This window comes from Talpa europaea (assembly GCF_964194135.1).
Source record: "Talpa europaea genome assembly, chromosome: 3".
NCBI classification, from domain to species: domain Eukaryota; kingdom Metazoa; phylum Chordata; class Mammalia; order Eulipotyphla; family Talpidae; genus Talpa; species Talpa europaea.
Genome location: NC_140069.1, coordinates 69,767,867 through 69,787,111, shown reverse-complemented (window position 1 = coordinate 69,787,111; position 19,245 = coordinate 69,767,867). Strand labels below are relative to the sequence as shown.

General features: G+C 49.9%; 2 protein-coding genes across 4 annotated transcripts; one reads left to right on the top strand and one right to left on the bottom strand.

The window, feature by feature from the left end:
* Positions 1-1,971: 1,971 nt before the first annotated feature.
* DBNL (drebrin like) lies at positions 1,972-13,637 on the top strand (the record flags this gene model as incomplete). Of its 3 annotated transcripts, none has more annotated exons than XM_084229812.1 (13): positions 1,972-2,054; positions 6,261-6,316; positions 8,066-8,178; positions 8,735-8,809; positions 9,437-9,583; positions 10,384-10,461; positions 10,841-10,992; positions 11,129-11,177; positions 11,611-11,689; positions 12,310-12,405; positions 12,519-12,631; positions 12,953-13,046; positions 13,498-13,637. In XM_084229812.1, 13 exons carry the CDS (start codon positions 1,972-1,974, stop codon positions 13,635-13,637), a joined length of 1,275 nt encoding a protein of 424 aa, XP_084085938.1. The 3 variants fall into 3 exon arrangements, with proteins under 3 accessions (XP_084085938.1, XP_084085937.1, XP_084085939.1); XM_084229811.1 differs by having other exon boundaries at positions 11,596-11,689; XM_084229813.1 differs by lacking the exons at positions 1,972-2,054; positions 8,066-8,178; positions 8,735-8,809 and having other exon boundaries at positions 6,275-6,316.
* Positions 13,638-15,376: 1,739 nt separating this feature from the next.
* PGAM2 (phosphoglycerate mutase 2) lies at positions 15,377-17,896 on the bottom strand (the record flags this gene model as incomplete). The annotated part of the gene is made up of 3 exons (XM_084230335.1): positions 15,377-15,590; positions 17,164-17,344; positions 17,483-17,896. The coding sequence occupies 3 exons, from the start codon at positions 17,894-17,896 to the stop codon at positions 15,424-15,426; spliced, it is 762 nt and encodes a 253-aa protein (XP_084086461.1). The 3' UTR covers positions 15,377-15,423.
* Positions 17,897-19,245: the final 1,349 nt, after the last annotated feature.

Genomic DNA, 19,245 nt, shown 5'->3' with positions numbered 1-19,245 from the left:
AGGTTGTGGGCAGCCTCGAAACCCAGCGCTCAACTGCTGTGCCACCAGGGGAGGCCCCCAAGAATTTTTATATAGCTTTCCTTTATAACGACTGTCAACCCCATATCCCCTTCTCCAGCTATGGAGATTTTCCATTTCTATAGCTGGTTTAATGCCAATGTTAATTACTTCTACCCCCATCTCCAGTTTCTGGTCTTGTGATTCCTCCATCCTAAGTTTTCTTCCATTACTGGGAAGTTCTCTAGGGCACGGAAGTGGTGAGCTCCCTTGGCCCTGGCATGTTTTCCTTTTCTCTCTGGGTAGCTCAATCACAGGCAGGCACATTTGTATCTTGAAAGAAATGATTCTCCCACAGACCAGAGCTGTACTGAGGCATTGAGAGTCCTTCCTTCCGTCAATCAGGCTGGCTATACCATCTTCAACAGGACTAGAGGGATAAACGCAGTTGTTAACTGGAATGAAAGTCTCAAATGTTGTTAGACAACGAGTTTATTAGATAATCAAAGTGAAGACTTGAGCCCACAGAACAGTCTGACAGATATTGTCTTTGAGTGTTCCAACAGCACTCAAAAATTGGGTTTAGTTTATATAAACAGGATGAATGAGTCATTCACACACACACACACACACACACACACACACACACACAAAAGGTACTTATTCTTGGGGGAGAGGAGAACTTCTGGTCTAAATTATTTTCACCTAAAGATATGTTAGGCTATCTACGCACAGAAGAAGTCTGGGGCTAATCTCTTCTTTTCTAAAGAACACACTCCTTATACAGTGATAAAAGGAAGTGTCTCTCACCAGATAAGCATTCCTATTTCCTTTATTTACCCTCCTTGTTTAACAAACTTGCCTTAACAACCTTGTCTTCTTACATTCTGCAAAGAAAGAACATTCTTAAGAAGGTAATATGGAACACCAGTTGTTAACAAAGGAGGCTGGTGCCCACCCAAATCTCTGCAGAAATCTCTAGATGCCTGCATCTAAAAGGACATGCTGACCCTCACCCATTTCCCCTTTTTGCTCCTTTGAATAAATACCCCTGCACTCTGCCAAAGAGTAAGATGGCAGACTTTCAGACAAGAGTCGGCCACCCTCCTCAGTTTGTTGACAAATTAAACTACTTTCCTTCTCCTCTAACTCTGGTTCCTTTTATTGGCTAAGGCAAAGGAGATGGCATTCAGTAACACTCCTGCGATACAAAAACTGGGTACCATTGTTTCTCTTTTATTATTCTGGTTCCTTGCTCATTAGTGGGGTCTGAAAGGCTGGTTTACCAGCAGGCAGCAAATTTTGGGTACTGCTCACAGACTTCAAGTCTGTATATATGGTGGGGCCTGTGGTGTTGGCAGAACATTTTACAATATGCTCACACAGGTGAGGTCATGGAAGCACAAAAGCACTTGGAGGTACATTTGTCCTAGTGTGGGTATCACTTATAAGTTCATTTTTATTCGAGGGCTTTTAATTTAATCATACAGCACTTAGGGGGAGCAAACTTCTGCTGAGGACACACACACACACACACACACACACGCGAGCGCGCGCGCGCGCGCGCGCGCGCTCGGAAGGAGACCCTGAAGAGGAGTACTGTCTGAATTCAAATTCTCAAATAAGTGCACCACTTAAAAGAATTAGAAGAGAAAACGCATAGTGAGCAGCTAATAGGGGCTGGGTTGGGTTCCTCAAAATCACGCACAAGCCATGCAAGATGCTGGGGCAGAGCATAAAATGCGGTGCCGAACCCTGCACCTCCACACCTCTCCAGCCCAGGGTGGCCTCTGGTGGTCCCACAACAACCCCATCTCAGAAGCTCCGAACCCGGCCAAGCCCGCCCCTGGCCCGCCACGTTGTTTCCGGTCTCGCTACTAGACTTCCGGTCGCCAGGGGCGGGGCTTCCGCCCGTGTAAGCAGCCGGCCCGGAAGCGGTAGAGGCGGCTGTGGCTGCACTGGAACCGCGGAGCCATGGCTGTGAACCTGAGCCGGAACGGGAGGGCTCTGCAGGAGGCCTACGTGCGGGTGGTCACCGAGAAGTCCCCGACTGACTGGTGGGCGTCGTGGCGGGCCGGGGGTGGGGGAGGCCGAGGGCCGCGGAGGTGGCTGCCGCAAGTGTTCCTGTGCTCACCTGCCGGGGGCGGAGGGTGCTGTTCCCTCTCTAGTAATTCTTTACTCTGCCTTCTGGGGGTGGGGTAAATCCGGCTGGGGCCCTAGGTGAGTCCACTACAACTACCCCTTTGGTCGCTGGTCCTGGCGCCCTGGGCTTCCCCATGTTCTGTGTTTGATGGCTTCTCCAGGCTCACCTTTCTTGCCCTGAGTCTTCCCCGGACAAAGGGCCCTGCACAGCCCTCTCTTGAGAAAGCGGAAGCCGCAATCCGCTTCTTCTAAATACTGTGTTCTGGGACGGGTGTTTTGAGAGAGGTCTGGCAGCCCAGCTGGAGCCAAACGAGGAATTCAGGGCTTTGGATGCTTGGTTCTCTGTAATATGAATTTTAGAACTTGCCTTTCTGCAAGAACACAGCTCCTTCCTGGGCCCAGGCGAGCCACGGGGAGATGAATTAAACAATGATGCTGCTTACCTGCTTGGGAAAAAGTCCCATCTTCCATCTATCACCCCTTGACATCCTCCTGTCGGTATTTAGGTCTCATCATGTAGGTGAGGAGGCTTTACTCCTAGAGATCTGAAGTTTCTGGTATAGCCCTTGGCAGCGCAAACGTGTGGTCTGTTCTGTGTTCTGCACCCACCGGTAGCAGTGTATGGTAATTCTTTCTTATTTGGTTAAATTGTTTCTATAACCAGTTGTTTCTTTAACCAATTGTTTATTTGGTTAAATTGTTTCTATAACTTCCAGCTCTAGAAATATGTTGAGTATGGTGGACTGAGTTGACCAGCATTGGGAAGCCCATTGCCTGTGCTGCTGTGACTGGCTTGTCTTCACTTAAAAAGTGCCTGCTTTCTCTTCTCTGCCTTCTCGGGTCCCCAGCACAGAGTGACTTTCGTTAATTCTACTGTTGTGACATTGAGGATATTGTATTCTGGCCTTTTCTACACCTTGAGTCCTTTGGGGAAGAACTTTAGAATACCAGTTACCTGGGTCTGCAGAATCTCTGCAGACTCCTCTCATGTCTGGGAACAGGTTGATGTGGACACCCTGCATGGCACTTGTGCAAAATTTTGCAGGGAAGCTGACTAAGCAGCTGAGTAAGCAAGAGCTAGCTAACATTTTCTGGAACACGTCTGTTCTAATTAGGAGACAGTGTCTGGTAACAAGTAGTTTTTCTGCCTTCTCTTCTTTATAATCCCTCGGTTTCTAGATGTCAGCCCTCCACCCTGCCTCCTAGTTTCAAAGGGCCCTTAGTCCTCTGCTTTTACTCTAAACACTGCTTTAAGTATCTCCCCACTGAGTGCTCCATCTTCACATCCACATATGGTCACCTAACTTTAGAACCCAGAAGCATCTTTGCCCCTCTGCAATTCTACCTAATTAGGGTTTTGCTCCTTTACTGCCTTTTAATATGTGCAGCCCTTTCTGACCCCTAGGCCTTCTACTGATTTCTCCTTCCAGGTCTCTGCCTTTATCCTCAGTCTTCTCTGCACTGTCCCTGGTTTGGGAATGATATCCCACAGCCCAGTCTTCTATCTGTTCACGTCTCCCATAGTTCCAACCTTTCTTTGGGCTTCTTGCAAGAGCTGTCTGCTACCATCCCATCTCCTCTCTGTCCCTAATGAGAGTGCTAAGCCTCCTTTTTCCTCTCATCCACTCAGAATCCACTCATCTGACCAGTCTCCTCACCCATCCCCAGACTCCTTTTGCACTTACGGTCATTCCTCTCAGCAGCATGAACAACTGGCCCCCACCACCACTGTCATAGCCATTAAGTATTTCAACAGATACCTTTGTGGCAGGTTCCCATTCATTAGCTGAAGAAATGTCTAGACCATGTCACTTCCTCTCTTATAACTGAAGTGGCTTCCTGTTGCCCATTATAAACCCCAGACTTCCCCACCCAGCCTGACAAGGCTTCTGACCCCCTGTGCTGCTGCCCCTCCCACTTACCACATGGTGGCCACACCTGTTTACCACCATGTTAGCTTCTTTCTCTTCCTCAAATTTGCAAGACACTTCTTCGTGAGAGGCTTTGCTTTTGCTGCTTCCTCTCCCTGGAGTACTCTTCTACATTATTTCCCCAAAGTTCACATCTCAGTATTGAGGTTGACGTCTTGGAGAGGCCATTTTTTATTTTTAGCACCTTGGCTGTAGTCACATTTTCCTATTAACCTGTGTGACTTCTGCTGGCCTTATGCCAGATACCCTTCTTGGTTTTTCTTGTCACTTTTCTTAAGTGTTGAGGTGGGCCCTGTCTCTGTCCCCAGTGCAGGGCTGTAATGTATCACCTAATGCTCAGATGAAGGATGGACTGAGGGATATAGAAACGATGGTAGAGGATATCAGAGCAAGAAGAAGAGGTCTCCAGTTTGAAGGGTTGTAAAAGGTTTCACATGCAGAGGAGGTGGCTTTGGACCTGGCCCTGGAGCCAGATGGGTTGGGGCACAGCCACATTATCTTTGCATCTTGGGTCTTTCTCTTGGTTCCAGATGGTTCTTCCCTGACTCATGGCTTATTTGTTCACCTGCACCCACTTCACTATCTGAAAGTATAGTCATGTTATTATATATATTTTTCCCCCTTAGAAAATAAGTTTCATGAGTAGGGTATCCAAGCTATTGTTTCTAGCTGTGTTCCCATCACCACCAAGCAGAAGGGTCTTAGTACTTACTTTTGGGAGGAATGAATAAGTTCTGATGTCCTCAGTGCCCCCATCCTCTTTGTACCATGTTTTTGAACTGAGAACCTTCATGACCCCACGTTAAAGAGGACACAGAGGGGTAGAGTTGGAGGGAGAGGTGATAGTCATGGAGCTTGGTTCTTATTAGGTGCTGGGTGCCTTCTTGGAAGTACTAGATAGAGTGGTCATCTTTCTTCCTCGCTGCTTTTCGAGTGCCCCCAACTTCTGTCTGAGCTTTATGACCTTCACAAAGAATGAACTCTTTCCTCCAGAAGAGCACTCATCAGGACTCTCGCCACCAGAGTTTGGATGTCCACCACCTTCAAAGCCTCCTTTCCCTCTTTTCTCTGAGTTTTCTGTCACTGTTTCCTACTATATTCTCTCCTCTACTGGGAAGCAATGATTCTTTCCTGGCAACCTATCCTTCCTGACAAACAGCTCTGCTGAATTTAGGTCTTTCTTGGGCATAGGCAGCTGTCTACTAACATTAGGAAGGCTGTTGGGTAGCCAAGGCCTGCCTTACCGGCTCCCTGCTCTGAATCTTGGAGAGATGATATACTAAATCAGTTATTGCCTTCGGCTTGCTGTCCAGTAGATTAGCACTCCTACCCAGTGGTCTGCCAGCACTTACTGGAGCTGAGTTACTCTAACTACTGCGGAATTGGTGCAATGGCTAGGATTCATGTGGACTGCAGGGAAGCCACCTCTTCCAGAATATTCTTTCTGAGTAACCTTTGTTCTGTGGTCAAGGGGTGTCCCATTCCATGTTCCAGATTTTTAAAGAATTTGCCATGTTTCTTCAATATTGCCAGATCATCATTTTATAAGCTTGAATCTTTTCTAGTTTTTATGAATAGTTTGACAACAGAAGAAAGGCATGACTCCAGCTAAGACTCTGCTAGATATAGAACTTGCCAGCTCCAGGATCCTGTCCCGTGAGGGGCCTGACTTCATGTTGAGTGACAGCCCTTGTGGTTGCTGATGCTGTACGCACCCTATAAAAGTCCACATTTGCCTTAAGAGTCCTGAGCCAAGAGTATAGATATGCACAGGGGTATCTTGCAGCCTTCTAGGTGCCTGACACATATTCCTCCCCCCTGCTCCTCCTTTCGGTACTTTGGTTCAGGAATACACAAATATCTTTTGTCTTTTCAAATTCACATACTTGGTAGTCAGGTCGGTGTTTTACACATGAATGCGTAGAAGGGTGCCCTAAAGTTTACAGCTCAGTTTTCCTCAGAGTAGATTTATACTCCCTGACTCCTTGGGTTTGTCCCTCACAATAAGGTCCAGGCCAGTTGATGCTTCAGCCTACTGAGCCTACTGAGATCCTGCCTAGTGAGCCAGAGTTGGGCCCATGTCAGCCTGCAGTGTTACTGTCATACTGAGCTCTCTGGTCTGCAACATAAATGTGATAAGGTTGTGACCCCCAAGGCTGGTTACAGAGCCCCCTTTCTGTTTTCTTTCAGGGCTCTTTTTACCTATGAAGGCAACAGCAATGATATCCGTGTGGCTGGCACTGGAGGTGAGTATGAACAAGCAAGAAAACAAGGAAAGGAATGGGTTCTCAGGAACACCAGGAGACAGGTGATGGGGAGGAAGGGTAAAGTGTATGAAGAGAGAAAGTTGTGACTGCCAGTACTCTGTTGGCTGGTGTTTCAGCTATCTTGAGGGGAAGCGGACTAGGGGCACACAGATGTCCTTGCATGTGGCTCAATTGTAGTGTTAACTTCCCCTGGCTAAGGGTGAACCCCTACCAGTGTCAGTTTTAGGGAATTCCCCTCATAAGGATATAGATGAGGTACAGAGACTCCAGCCAGCCAGCCAGCCAGGCAGGATAAAGGATTCAGCCTAACAGGGCACTCACAGCTCCCTCTTACTGACTTTGGATTACAGATGTTTCTAAATGAAAATACTCTAAATGAAAATATTCTTCCCTGACTTTCTTGCCATGATAATGCAAGACAGCCTGTACTGTACTAAGGATGAATTGCAGGTGGAAATGAGAAACAGGCCTGCTCTCTCCACCTTGTGGATAGTCTGTGTCCTGGCCCATGCTGCATCCTTAGCCTTGAGCTGCAGCTGAGCTCTGGTAGACAAAAGCAAGATGTGCAGGTCCCTTCCCTCTGCCTTCCTACTCGTGGGAAGAAGTGTAAGTAGGAGAGGTAGCATCTATGCACATGAATCTGCTGGGTTTGGATCAGGGACAGGTATGATCTGAAAAAGTGCTGCTTGAATATGGGGTGACAAGAGGTCTCTGCAGGAAGCACAGGTTTTTTGCCGGCACTGGGTAGAGGTTGTCAGTAGGCTGTACCAGAGACAGTGAGTGATAGGATGCAACTCACTTGACCCAACCACACACAGCTTCATTATCTAGTGAATGCTTGCTGGTGTGTTCTCTGCTTGTTATGTGAGTGGTTCTGGTGACCTGTTATTGGAAAGCTGCTCCCTCTTATGAGCTCCTCTACCTAATGGTTCCCCCTTTTAGCACTGCCACTGATAGTAGCCTCACGTGCACCGTAAGGCCATTGGTGACAGAATTACAGAGTTCAGCAACTTGATATTCCTGCTACTATTCCTAGTAGTAGTCATGGGGCTGTGGTGTGAGTATCCAGAACAGGGACTCAGGACTGCCCCAGGTTCTATGAAACCCCTATAACTGAAATACCTGATCCAGCTCCTCCTTGCCATTTAGTAAGCAGGCTTATAAAAACTTCAAACTCTAATGTATGATGGGCCCACAGCCTCAGTGTCAGGCAAGAATGGTTTAGGGCATCCTCCTTGATACTCTGAGAATCCAAAAGCTGAGCCAGTACATGACTTTGGGACATGCCTGTTTGCTTGCAACCCTCCCCCAGAAGCTGAGCAGACATGTTGATGATGCACTACAGACCCTGTCATTGCAGGGCTTTTTGTGGTGTCTAGTGAACAGTTATATTGTCACATGGACCCTCCATTTGGAATCTGTGTATGGTTTGTAATAGAAATGACATTTTCCTTTCTAGACTTACCTTGGGTTTAACAGCATGGTTTTTAGACTAGTATGGGTAAAAAAAAAACATGTGAGTTACCTGTCACAAATGTAGGTCCTGGGTCCCATCCAGCTCTCATAAATAAGCTTAGTGGAAGTGATTCTAGGAATCTAACTGTAATGTAGTTAAGGCTGAGAATCTTGGTTTAGAGGCAGTTTAGACTTCATTTCCTGTTGGACTAGGTTCTGGGGCAAGCAGGGGTGCGTCTGGGCTACCTCTGACCCTCCTTGTGACTGCTGCAGAGGGGGGCCTGGAGGAGATGGTGGAGGAGCTCAACAGCGGGAAGGTGATGTACGCTTTCTGCAGAGTGAAGGACCCCAACTCTGGCCTGCCCAAGTTCGTCCTCATCAACTGGGTATGTGTAATTTGAGGGCTCTAAGTTGTCATGTAGGTGTGACCCAGATAAATTTCTTTTCTTCTTTCCTACTTTGCCTTTCATGATTGGAGCAGAGGAGGACTTGACTTCAGGACAGCCAGTAGTTGGTACTTGTAATGGATTAATTCATTCTGGCTCAAAGAATACTTGGGGCCTTCTTAGTAGAGAATTCATCCTCCAAGCCCAGTATCACTCCTACCAAATGAGACAATCAGAGGACACTGTTGCCTTGTCTTCTTTGGGGTAGATCATCCTGAGGGAGCAGAGGGTATGGAGAAGGCCACGGTTGGGGTTTTAACAGAATCCCAGGTGGAAACAATTCTGCAGTGGAAGCTGGCAGCTGTCCTCCCCCAGAGAATCTCTGGGCTTGGAGGTGAGAGAGATCACCTTGTCCTCTGTGTTGGGGTTGCAGTTTTCTTTTTTCTGGGGCTTTTGGGAAATTTCCAAGTCTCTAGGGGAGGGAAATGGTTTTGTGGGGAGGGTTCCCCAGATTGCAAACTGGGGAAGGAGAGTCATGCTGGGTGTGTTGTTGCAGACTGGCGAGGGCGTGAATGACATGCGGAAGGGAGCATGCGCCAACCATGTCAGCACCATAGCCAACTTCCTGAAGGTGAGGGCCACCCCAGTCTTGTTCTCTCCCCAAAAGGGCCTCAGAGTTCCCCAGGCCCGAAGGTTCCTGGGTGTGACTGAGTGGGAATCACAGCCAGAGGTGGAAGTGTTGACACATCTTGATGCTCCCTCCAGATTCAGGATAAAAGCAGAGGCTACTGTACTCTTGCTCAGCAAGTGCTTGGGAGACTAGGATGTGGCCAGAGCCATCTGCAGGTTGGCCTCAGCAGGGATGAAGGACAAAGAACTCTCCTTTTTGACCACAAGGAATCTTGGGTTCTGATTATTTTATGAGCGCTACGAACATTTAGCTATGTTGTCAGAATTTGAAGGGAAAAGTTACTTGTTGTTCCTTTCTAATCCATTTCTGCATGAATTTATGTCAGTCATAATTTTATAAGCATTTTATGAAAAAGGTTTGTTGTTTGCTTGTCAGGGCCTTATACATGAGCTAGGACACATATGGGACAAACATAGGGTTTGTCTCAGGTGGTTTGTCTGAGCCCATAAAAAGAGTGTGCCTCTGATCCTAACCTGTGTCAGGGTGTTGTGCAGAGTAGATTGTGGTTTGCAGCTTGTCCCCTTTTGGGGTTGCTGTGCCTTCCATTAAATGCTGTTCCTACTGCAGGGGGCCCATGTGACCATCAACGCAAGGGCTGAGGAGGATGTGGAGCCCGAGTGCATCATGCAGAAGGTGGCCAGAGCCTCAGGTGCCAACTACACTTTCCACAGGGAAAGTAGCTGCTTCCAGGACACAGGCCCTCAGGCCCCTGTGGTGAGTGCTGCCTGGGCTCTAGGGCAATGGAACAGGAGTGTGTAGTTGCCAGCATTCAGACTATCTGAACCTGCTCTCAGCATTTTACCTACCTGCCTGGCTTCCAGTCCCTGAGCTGAATCGAGGTGACCCCATGCCTGGCAAGAACAGGAGCTGCATCCTGATGAGGCAGGTGCTAATGGGCATAATGAGTCACCCTCAACCCTGCCTGGTGGTTCCACCAGCCTTTCTGAAGGCTCTTATGCCAGCTCTCTATGACAAGAAATTATTGGCAGAGAATTTAGAGCCCATAGCACCAGTGTGTCCTTTGTGGTCACAGATGGTGGCCACCATGGAAGTGGCAGTCAGGGCTTGCCCCTCTGCATCACAGGTAGACACCTGTTAGCTGTGTTTACTCTGATGTAAGGTAGAGAGCTGAGTTCTCTGATGCACAGTTGGTTGGAGTCTATAGGAATTCCATGGATACTGCCATACTGGTGAGTTGTCTGGAGGTGGTGGACTAGCCGCTAGGATCAGCCCCTGGACAGAGGCTTCCAGGAATCTCAGGCAGGCCACAGGGACCTTTCCTGCCCTGGCTCCCATCCACAGATGCCTGATGTAACCAGAGACCCCTGCAGTAGTGTCTGGGCCTAAGCTTTCTCACCTGGTGATTTCCAGCACCTTTCAGGCCATCTTGATGTCAGTTTCTTTAAGGGTCATTAGGCCAGATACCCTTGGCTTTACCAGGTGTCATGCTAGCAGTTCTTGCCTGTACTTTATACTCCTGTCAATGACTCTGTAGTGAATTCTCTGCTCTGCAGGGCTCTGTGTACCAGAAGACCAATGCTGTATCTGAGATCAAAAGGGTGGGCAAAGACAGCTTCTGGGCCAAAGCTGAGGTAAGTGCTGCCTGGGGCATGAGTATGCCAGGCATGCAATAAATATTTTACTTGCTGTATCTCACTTTTCTCATAGTGAGCTCATGGAGCAGATGTTCTTGTTAGTATCTATTTACAGATGGTAAAACTGACACTTAGAGGGGTTAAGTGACAAGAGTAGTGAGTCTGGCTCTCAAGCCCACACTTGACCATGCTCCTATGCAGACTGCAGCCTCTTAAAGGGTACCTTGCAAGGATGTCTACAATGAGTTGTGTCCTTTCAGAAGGAATGACTTGCTAAGCCTGGCCTGGGTAGGATTGGGCTAAGAGGACAGAGTTCACCTTGATAGTGCAGGAGCTGGGCATGAGTAGGGAGGGGTGGGCATGGCTCTTTCTGCAGAAAGAAGAGGAGAACCGCAGACTGGAGGAGAAGCGGAGGGCGGAGGAGGAGCGGCAGCGGCTGGAGGAGGAACGGAGGGAGCGTGAGCTGCGTGAGGCCACCCTCCGGGAACAGCGCTATTTGGAGCAAGGCAGGGAATCTGACCCCCAGAGGTGAGTCCACAGATGAGGTGGGAGACTGCCACCTAGGGCCTACCTCAGGACCTTTCATTCTCCCTGGGAGTGTCCTGAGGAGGAGAGGAGGGCATTTGATGGGCTGGGCTCCAGCTTTTCCCTCTGCCCCTCCCAGCAGGAAGTATGAACAGCAGGAAATGGTCTCAAGGAACAGAGAGGATCAGGTGAGATATGGATGCTTCCACTCAGAGGGGCCATTACAGTAGTGTCAGAGTTTCAGATCTACACACACTTTTCAGCAGAAGTGGAAGCTGCTTGCTATAGGCTATGTTGATTGTGTGGGTTCTTCCTGACATGCAGACCCTGGCTGTTCTTGGCCTCGGGAGTCTAAGGGAGGGAGTTACTGTGAGAGTCCTCCAGCCAGCCTGTGATACCCTTTGGTACATCAGAGGTGTGAGAAAAGTAAGGGCAGAAGCTCATGGACTCACCCTGGTCCTGAGAGAGGCCCTGTGAGCCCTTCAGCTTTGGTGTTTTGCTTCCTGACTACCCACCCCCTACAACCCCACCCACACAGCTGTGGAAAGCCTGGCAGGCAATGGGCTTATGGGTTTTCTCATTGCTGGGTCAATGTGCGCTCTCCAGGAGCCTGTCTGTCAGCAGCCAGCACACCCTCGGGATATTTTCAAGCAGAAGGAGAGGGCCATGTCTACCACATCTGTCTCCAACCCCCAGCCAGGTGAGACATCCTTCCAGGCAGAGCCATGAGACAGGGCTGGCTGAGGCCGAGTCTGGAATCTCAGTTCAAAGGTCCCCAAGGCTACTGACAAGTGTGTCAGAAAGTGACAGGAATGAGTGAGCAAGAAGAACCTGTGCTCATGAAGGCCCTTTCTGGGAGGGTGTGCCTCATGTTCCCTTCTTGCCCCAGTGGGAAAGGAAGGGCCATATGTAGAAATATAGCTCCACAGTGGAGACCTCCCAGCCCTGATCCCTAAAATCCTTGGTACAGATTACACATGGGGCCATTAGCTGGGTCTTGGACTTGTATCAATCACCTCTCAGGCCCCCAAAGTACACAAGACTGCACTGTCAACTGGCTCACTCACCTGTATGTGGCTCTTGTATGGGGCTGCTTAGAGTGTAGTTTGTGCTCACACACACGTGAGTTGGGGGGGGAAGGGTTACACACCAGGTGCTATTTCTGCAGCTGCTGTGTGTCCCTACTCACTATGTGACATTCACTATCCGGGAGAGGTCCAACCTCTAGTCAGTGCAGGGCATAGAGAAGGTAGAGAACTCTTTGTTCTTACCCTTTCCAGCTGCGTGATACCACATGTGTTGTTTATCTTCGGTTTGCAGGCAAACTAAGAAGCCCCTTCTTGCAGAAGCAGCTTACCCAACCAGAGACCCCCCTTGGCAGAGACCCAACTCATACCATCTCAAGGCCCAGAACAGGCAAGGCACTTGGCAGCAGGGGATGAAGAAGAGGAGTGATGTGTGGGTGGGTGGGAAATGGGGATGTTCTCATATTTCCCTAGGGTCAGAATGGCCTTAATCCTCCCTTTCAGATCTCCATGAAGAGGCAGTATGCAGAGCCTCTCCATGTCCAGTGCAGGCAGGAGAAGAGGCTGTGTATGAGGAGCCCCTGGAGCAGGAGACTTTCTACGAGGAGCCCCCAATGGTGGGTTCCTTGCAGCAGGGGCAGGACTGTGAAGGGGCCATGTGCCGAGAAACACCTTCCTTATCCTTATGGACCATGGGTCACTTTTTTCTGTGGCTCATTACATTCTTGATTGTCATGTTTCATCTGGAAATTATCTTGTGCTCTTAGTTGCCTAGCCAGAATGCTGGATTGGGGAAGCCATCTAGCAGACAGGGAGGAACAAAAGCAGCTCCTACCCTCTGGGTGCTGTGTCCTCTCAAGTCTGCACATGGCAGTGGGCAGGCCCTGTTCTGCAATAACCAAGACCCCAGTCTGCTCTTCTCTTCCATCCATGGGCAGGTTCAGCAGGATGCTGGCTCTGAACACACCGACCACTACCCAGGGCTGAGTGGGAAAGGGCTCTGTGCCCGTGCCCTGTATGACTACCAGGCAGGTAATATGTTGTTTCCTGGCCCTCTCAGACCAAAGGGCCCAAGATTGAGAGACAGATTTCTGAGGCTACTTTGCGGGGGACCATTCAGGGGCTTTGGAAGATAGGAGGCTGAGAAAGGAAAGCACAGAGATGCCCTGCACATCCCAGGCCGTCTCACATGCTCTGGGCATTTACCTGATGTCCACTGGCATTAGTTATAGTTGCTAGTTTTATTCTGGAGCTAAGTAGGTCAGGCCTGGACACCAGTGCCCACTCTGGGTGGAGGTCTCAGGCTCATGTGTAGACCTGCTATACTCCAGCCTTTTGCAAGAGCAGAGGACACAGAGTGAGACCCTTTAGGAAGGTGTGTCTTCAGGGAATGACCATTTGAACAGTGTCAGGACAGAGTGGGGGCTGGTGTCCAGGGCCCCAAAGCCCTCAACCACAGCATCTGGGTTCACTTTCCTTACAGCTGATGAGACAGAGATCTCCTTCGACCCTGAGAACCTCATCACAGGCATCGAGGTGATTGATGAAGGCTGGTGGCGTGGCTATGGGCCAGATGGCCACTTTGGCATGTTTCCTGCCAACTATGTGGAGCTCATTGAGTGAGGATCACTGCTGCTGAAGGCTGAGGGCCATCCTTCCCTTCCCCACCCGTACATGATTTCCTTATTGCTGAAAAGGTGATGGAAAAGTTACAGACGTGTATGGCAGTCTTCCAGGAAATGGATCCCCTGATGATGAAGACACAGGCTCCCTCTGGCTTAGGTGGCTCAACCTCTGTCATCCTGAATGCAGCTATAACCTTGTGATTCCCAAACATGCTTCTAACAGCTTCTCAGACCCTCTCAACCAACCTGGCCTTTGACCCCAACAGAGGACACTGAACCAAGCCCCACCATGGCCAGTCCATTGGTGACCTCTGTCCTACACAAAGAGGACAGCACTGCCCATCTGGGAGTACTAAGAGGGTCATCTACAAACTTCCTGTCCACAGTGCAGGAGCCTTTCTGCTTTTGCCTTTTTCCCCCTTTTCCTCTTAACTTCCAATGGATAGGGGCTACAGCTATTTAGTGACCCTTGGGAACAGTGAATTTAGTGTTTATGACCAAAGGTGGTTCTTTCTGGTTCTGTGCTCTCCATTTCTCTGACTGAGCACTGGAGACAGGGACTACCAAGCCCCCATCGAAATGTATGAAGGAAAATGAAAACATCAACAGACACCAAGTGTCCTTCCATGTGGTTCACTTTTGTCTGCTGGCCCCAGCATGTGTCTCAGCTGATTCTAGTTCAGGAAAAGTAACTGGAGTAGCTCACACCTGCTCTCATATCCTGTTTCTGTCCTGGTCTATCTGGGTCTGTGTTTGAAGCAAGAATTACCTCACACAAGCCCCAACTCTGCTCTGTCCTCTGCTCTGTCTTTCCACTCTCATGTGGAAAGAAATCTCTTCCTGGATGTCTGTGGTGTATAAGTGTGTGCGTGTTTGCGTGTGTGCACGCACACACCCCAAACCTCTGCTGACTGTCAGATACCTATAATAAGCATAAATGTTAAAATGTGACTGAAGTCAGCCTCCTGCATTTCAGTTCTCTTGTAGGGTTTGAGGGTTGCCCTGTTCCCTGCCTTGGGGAGCCTATACCTATGTGGGATATATCATGTATGCACATGTACATGTGAGTGGAGTGAGCCACCTTCCTCACCTAACATTTGTTTTACCCTGGGAGTTGCTAGAGGACACAACTTAGGATGAAGTCTGTGCCAAGGAGATTGCCGGTCCCAAGTAGTATCTAAGTCTAGTATGCCTCCCTGCTTTGTGGTAAGAAGCCCATCCAGTCTGCCCCTTTAACAGGTAGGCCTTAACAAATCTTTTTTTCTCTCCCATGAAGATAGCAGCACCCAACCCAACTATGTAGAGACCCTATGAGTTCATGTTGCCAGCTTTGAGGCCAGTTGTGGGCTTGTCTGCCTCCAGACAAGGGGACACACTGGGGTCTGTAGGGAAAGCATAGGACAAGCCGTCTGAAGGAATGCCATGAAATAGTGTCCTGATCACAGTCCTTGCTCACTGCATGGTTAGGTTCAAGTGACCCAGTAACCCTGATTCTAGAACAAGGTTACCAAGTGGCTCTTAAGCTCATAAAGGCTTGTTAGGAGCCTCCTTATGACCAGCGATGAGTGTCAGGCTGCTGCCCCCGCTCTGTTAACCTAATGGAGGTGGGATGGGCCAGTCCTCCTAAGGCAGTGTTTGTAGGATCACGGGAGCTAGGCCTGTGAAGCCAGCCCTGAGTGAGTGCTGGGGAATGGGTATCTTTCAGTCCTGGGTGCTGGAGTGTGGAGGGTAGGCATCTTTTAGCTCACGTGCCAGTTATGCCTTTATTCATCAAAGACCACCCTTCACTTGGCCTTGCCCTGTGCAGCCACTGCCTCCATGGCCTTTCGCACTGTCTCCTCATCACCCAGGAACCGCATTGGCTTGGTAGGCTTCAGCTCTTTGTCCAGTTCATACACGATGGGAATCCCCGTGGGTAGGTTCAGTTCCATGATGGCTTGGTCTGACATCCCTGGACCAGATGAATAGTATCCTTAATCCCTGTAGCCTGTCTACCCGGCATCTGTCTGCTCTTGCATTCAGCAGGCTCTGTGACCTTAATGGGTCACAGAATTGGTCGACCATGCAAGCCTCCCACCCCACATGGCAAGGATACAGACTAAAGCAAGGCTGGAGAAGGTCAGGGCAGAACTGAGTCAGATGGAATGGCCTACAGAAATAGCTGGTAGTAAACCAAGGACCTTGCCCCTGCCCTGAGTGGCTGGGGCTTGGGGCAGTTATCATCTGCTGTTTTTTCAGCCTAGCAAGAATTCTGACTGATTCTAAAGTTCTAAATTTTAGGCATCCTGAACAGTGTGGGGGTTGCTCCTAAGAAACTGGAGAAGGGACAGTGACAGGACAGTCTGCTGATCCAGCAGAGATGGACTGACACTCTGCCAGGTAGAAAGGGTGTTTCCCCATGAAAACCAGACCCTGCTGGCCTCTGTAGTCCCAGGCCCAGAATAGTAACTTGACCTTTGGTGTTCACATCACCCCCACTCCCTACATGCAATGTGAGCTTAAGAAAGCATTTTCTGGGCTGTCAGAGACCCAAATGACTTTCACCTGGGTGCATCCCTTTCATAATGGACTGAAAGGTGTAGGCTGCAGGAAGCCCCCAGAAGGGAAGAGCAGAAGATAGTCTTATCTGTTGGGCTCAGTGCCAGCCAGTGTAAGGTGCCTGCCAGTGGACCTGGCAACCTGAGGAGGGCAGAGCCTCTGCTCTGACCAGCTGCCAGCTGCCACCCAGGAACAAGTTTGGGCCTACTACACTACCTAACTTCTGTGATCCCAATGAGCTTAATGGCTAATAAGATGCTATTTTAGACTATCCTGATCTGTGGAAATCTTCACAGCCTGTGGAGCTGTCTTAAGTGGTATTCAAACGAAGTGAAGGACTGCAGTCAGCCATTCCTGAGGGGCCTCCTGGTTTTTTACTGGGAACACAGCTACAAATCTGGGGTCTCTACAGTACCATATACTGCATCCTTTTGGCTGGTCTTAATTTGCCCGGAGTGGGTCTGAGGTGGGGTCATGGAGCCCCAGGGCCCTAGAGAAGGTAGGTGAGACTTAGTGAATGAAGTGATCTTACGTTGGTCAGACAGTCCACCTTTTTCAGATTGGGTGTTGTGGGCAAGGTGTCACCCACCTTCTGAGCCTTCCCCACCTCTGGATGGGGCCAGCAGCCCTAGGACCTGCATTAGTGGTGACAGATTTCACCCACGGCCTTCAGAAAGACTCATTTTCAGTGTCCCAGTACAAACACAGGTACAAAACACTTTCCTAAGCTGTTTTTTAAGCACTGGGGGGTGGGGGGGGGGTGGGCTCGGTTTGGTTTAGGGTGTTTTTGATTTTTTTTTTTTCTTTTCTTTTGGGAAGGTTTTTCTCACTCCTCCCAGTTTCCATTCAGTTTGAAAATCTCACTCTGGGGGCAGAATGATCAAAGTTGGCTCAACCTGGCATTTTGCTGAAGTGAGAACTTGGGGGTAAACTGGTTTAAGGGTCTCATCACCCCCACCCCCACCCCTCTGGAGGTTGGGCCTCACCTTCCAGATGCTTGACAATGCCCCGAAGACTGTTCCCGTGAGCCGCAATAAGCACTCTCTTGCCAGCCTTGATCTGGGGAACGATCTCCTTATTCCAGAAGGGAAGGGCCCGGGCAATGGTGTCCTTGAGACTCTCGCAAGTGGGCAGTTCCTCGGGTTTCAGATCTGCATACCGACGTTCCTGGGGAACATCCACGCCGGCGTTCCAGTCGCTGGCAATGGCGCCGCCCCACCCCCACCTCCCCTGCACCTCCCCTCCTCTCCTCCCTGAGGGCCCCGCCCTCGGGTTCTCCCTCCGGTGACCCCGCGCGAGGCCCACCTTGCTGATGGTGCTGTAGTAGGGGTGCTTCTCGTCCATGGGAGGTGGAGGGATGTCAAAAGAACGCCTCCAGATTTTCACCTGCTTCTCCCCGTGCTTCGCGGCCGTTTCTGCCTTGTTGAGGCCGGTGAGGCCCCCGTAGTGCCTCTCGTTGAGCCTCCAGGTGCGGACCACTGGCAGCCACATTTGGTCAGTGCCGTCAAGGATGGTCCAGAGGGTGCGGATGGCCCGCTTCAGCACCGACGTATAGCAGATGTCAAACTCCATCTTGGCATCCTTGATGGCCTTGGCCCCCCGCTTGGCCTCCTCCACCCCCTTCTCGCTCAGTTCGGCATCAAACCAGCCACAGAAGCGGTTCTCCTGGTTCCAGGTGCTCTCGCCGTGACGAACCATCACGAGGCGGTAGGTGGACATAGTGGTGGAGGCAATAGGGGCTGTGACGGGCTCCAGACAGGACAGCTGCCTCCCCAGAGTCCCCAGCTTTATAACAGTTTGTCCCCAACCCCCACCCCAGTCAACTGCCAATCAGCATTCCAGGCCTGACTGGCCTAGGCAGGTGGCCAGTAACCAGGATTGTGGGGGAGGGCAGGCCAAGAGCTGGATTTAAAATAGACACACCAAGCCACCAACAAGTCGCTCATCTCCAGAGCCGAGGTTGTGTGGGGCAGCATGGTGCAGTAGGGTTGGGCTTGAAGAGTAGAAGTCTGGTAGGCTAGCAAGTGCAGTAGGTGGGGACTAGCAGGAACTGAGAGGATATCCAGGGAAAGACCTTGCCTAAGGTCTGGGTTCCTTGGACCCTTCAATTCTTCTGTGGGTCTATACTCAAAGCAGAGACATAAAAACAGTCCTGGCTGTTTTCTCCTGATCACTCTTTACATAACTGGGGACAAGTATTTCAGTAGGAAAATTGGCTTGGTGTCAAGGGGGAGCCAAGGGACCCATGTGTGTTTGTATGTTTACCCATGCACACGTCTTGTGCATCTACATACATATGTGTGTTGTGCATATTTGTGTCTGCATGCATGCCTGTGTTGTATTGTGTGTAGGCAGTGTCTGTTGTATGCATTTGTGCACACGTGAGCTGCCAAGAGTTTCCCCTAGTGACTCACTCAGCTACTTATTATTTGGGGAGGACTCCTTAGTAGTCCTGACCATACCCCTCCTCTTTCTAATTCTCCATATGCTGAGAGGCCCTCTGCTCCAGCAATGCCCAAAGGATAAGGTCTGTGGGATCCTGGGTCTAATAACCAGGGTTCAAGGGGGTTCAGCTTCTTCTCTACAAGTTCCCTCAAGGAACAGAAGACAGGGAAAGTTACTGTGGGACCTTGAGGCAGGGGAGCAAGTAGGGACTGTGGCCCTGGGGAGAATGGTCCAACCTTGCAGGAGAGGACACTGGGCAGCAGTGTGGGCAAGGAACTAAGGACAAGGTGGGCAGAACTGGGTTTCCGGTGAAATGGAACAAACTCAGGGGAACTGAGAGAGACCTAATTGGTGGGTCCTCTCCTATGCATTTATGGCTGCAGAGCACAACTCAAAAGAGACAACAATAGCAGGATTTATTTACGTAAATAAATGTAAAAAAAAAGTAAAATGTAAAAACCGGTGGGGACAAATCCACACCTGGAAGGGAAGGGAGAGCTAAGAGAGTATTTATAAGCTAACACATGGCCACATGCCGACTGTCCTACCCCAGATATTCCACTATGCAGAGAGAAGTCCAAGCCGAAACTGTATATGTCAAGCTAGGGCCTTCTCCACAGACA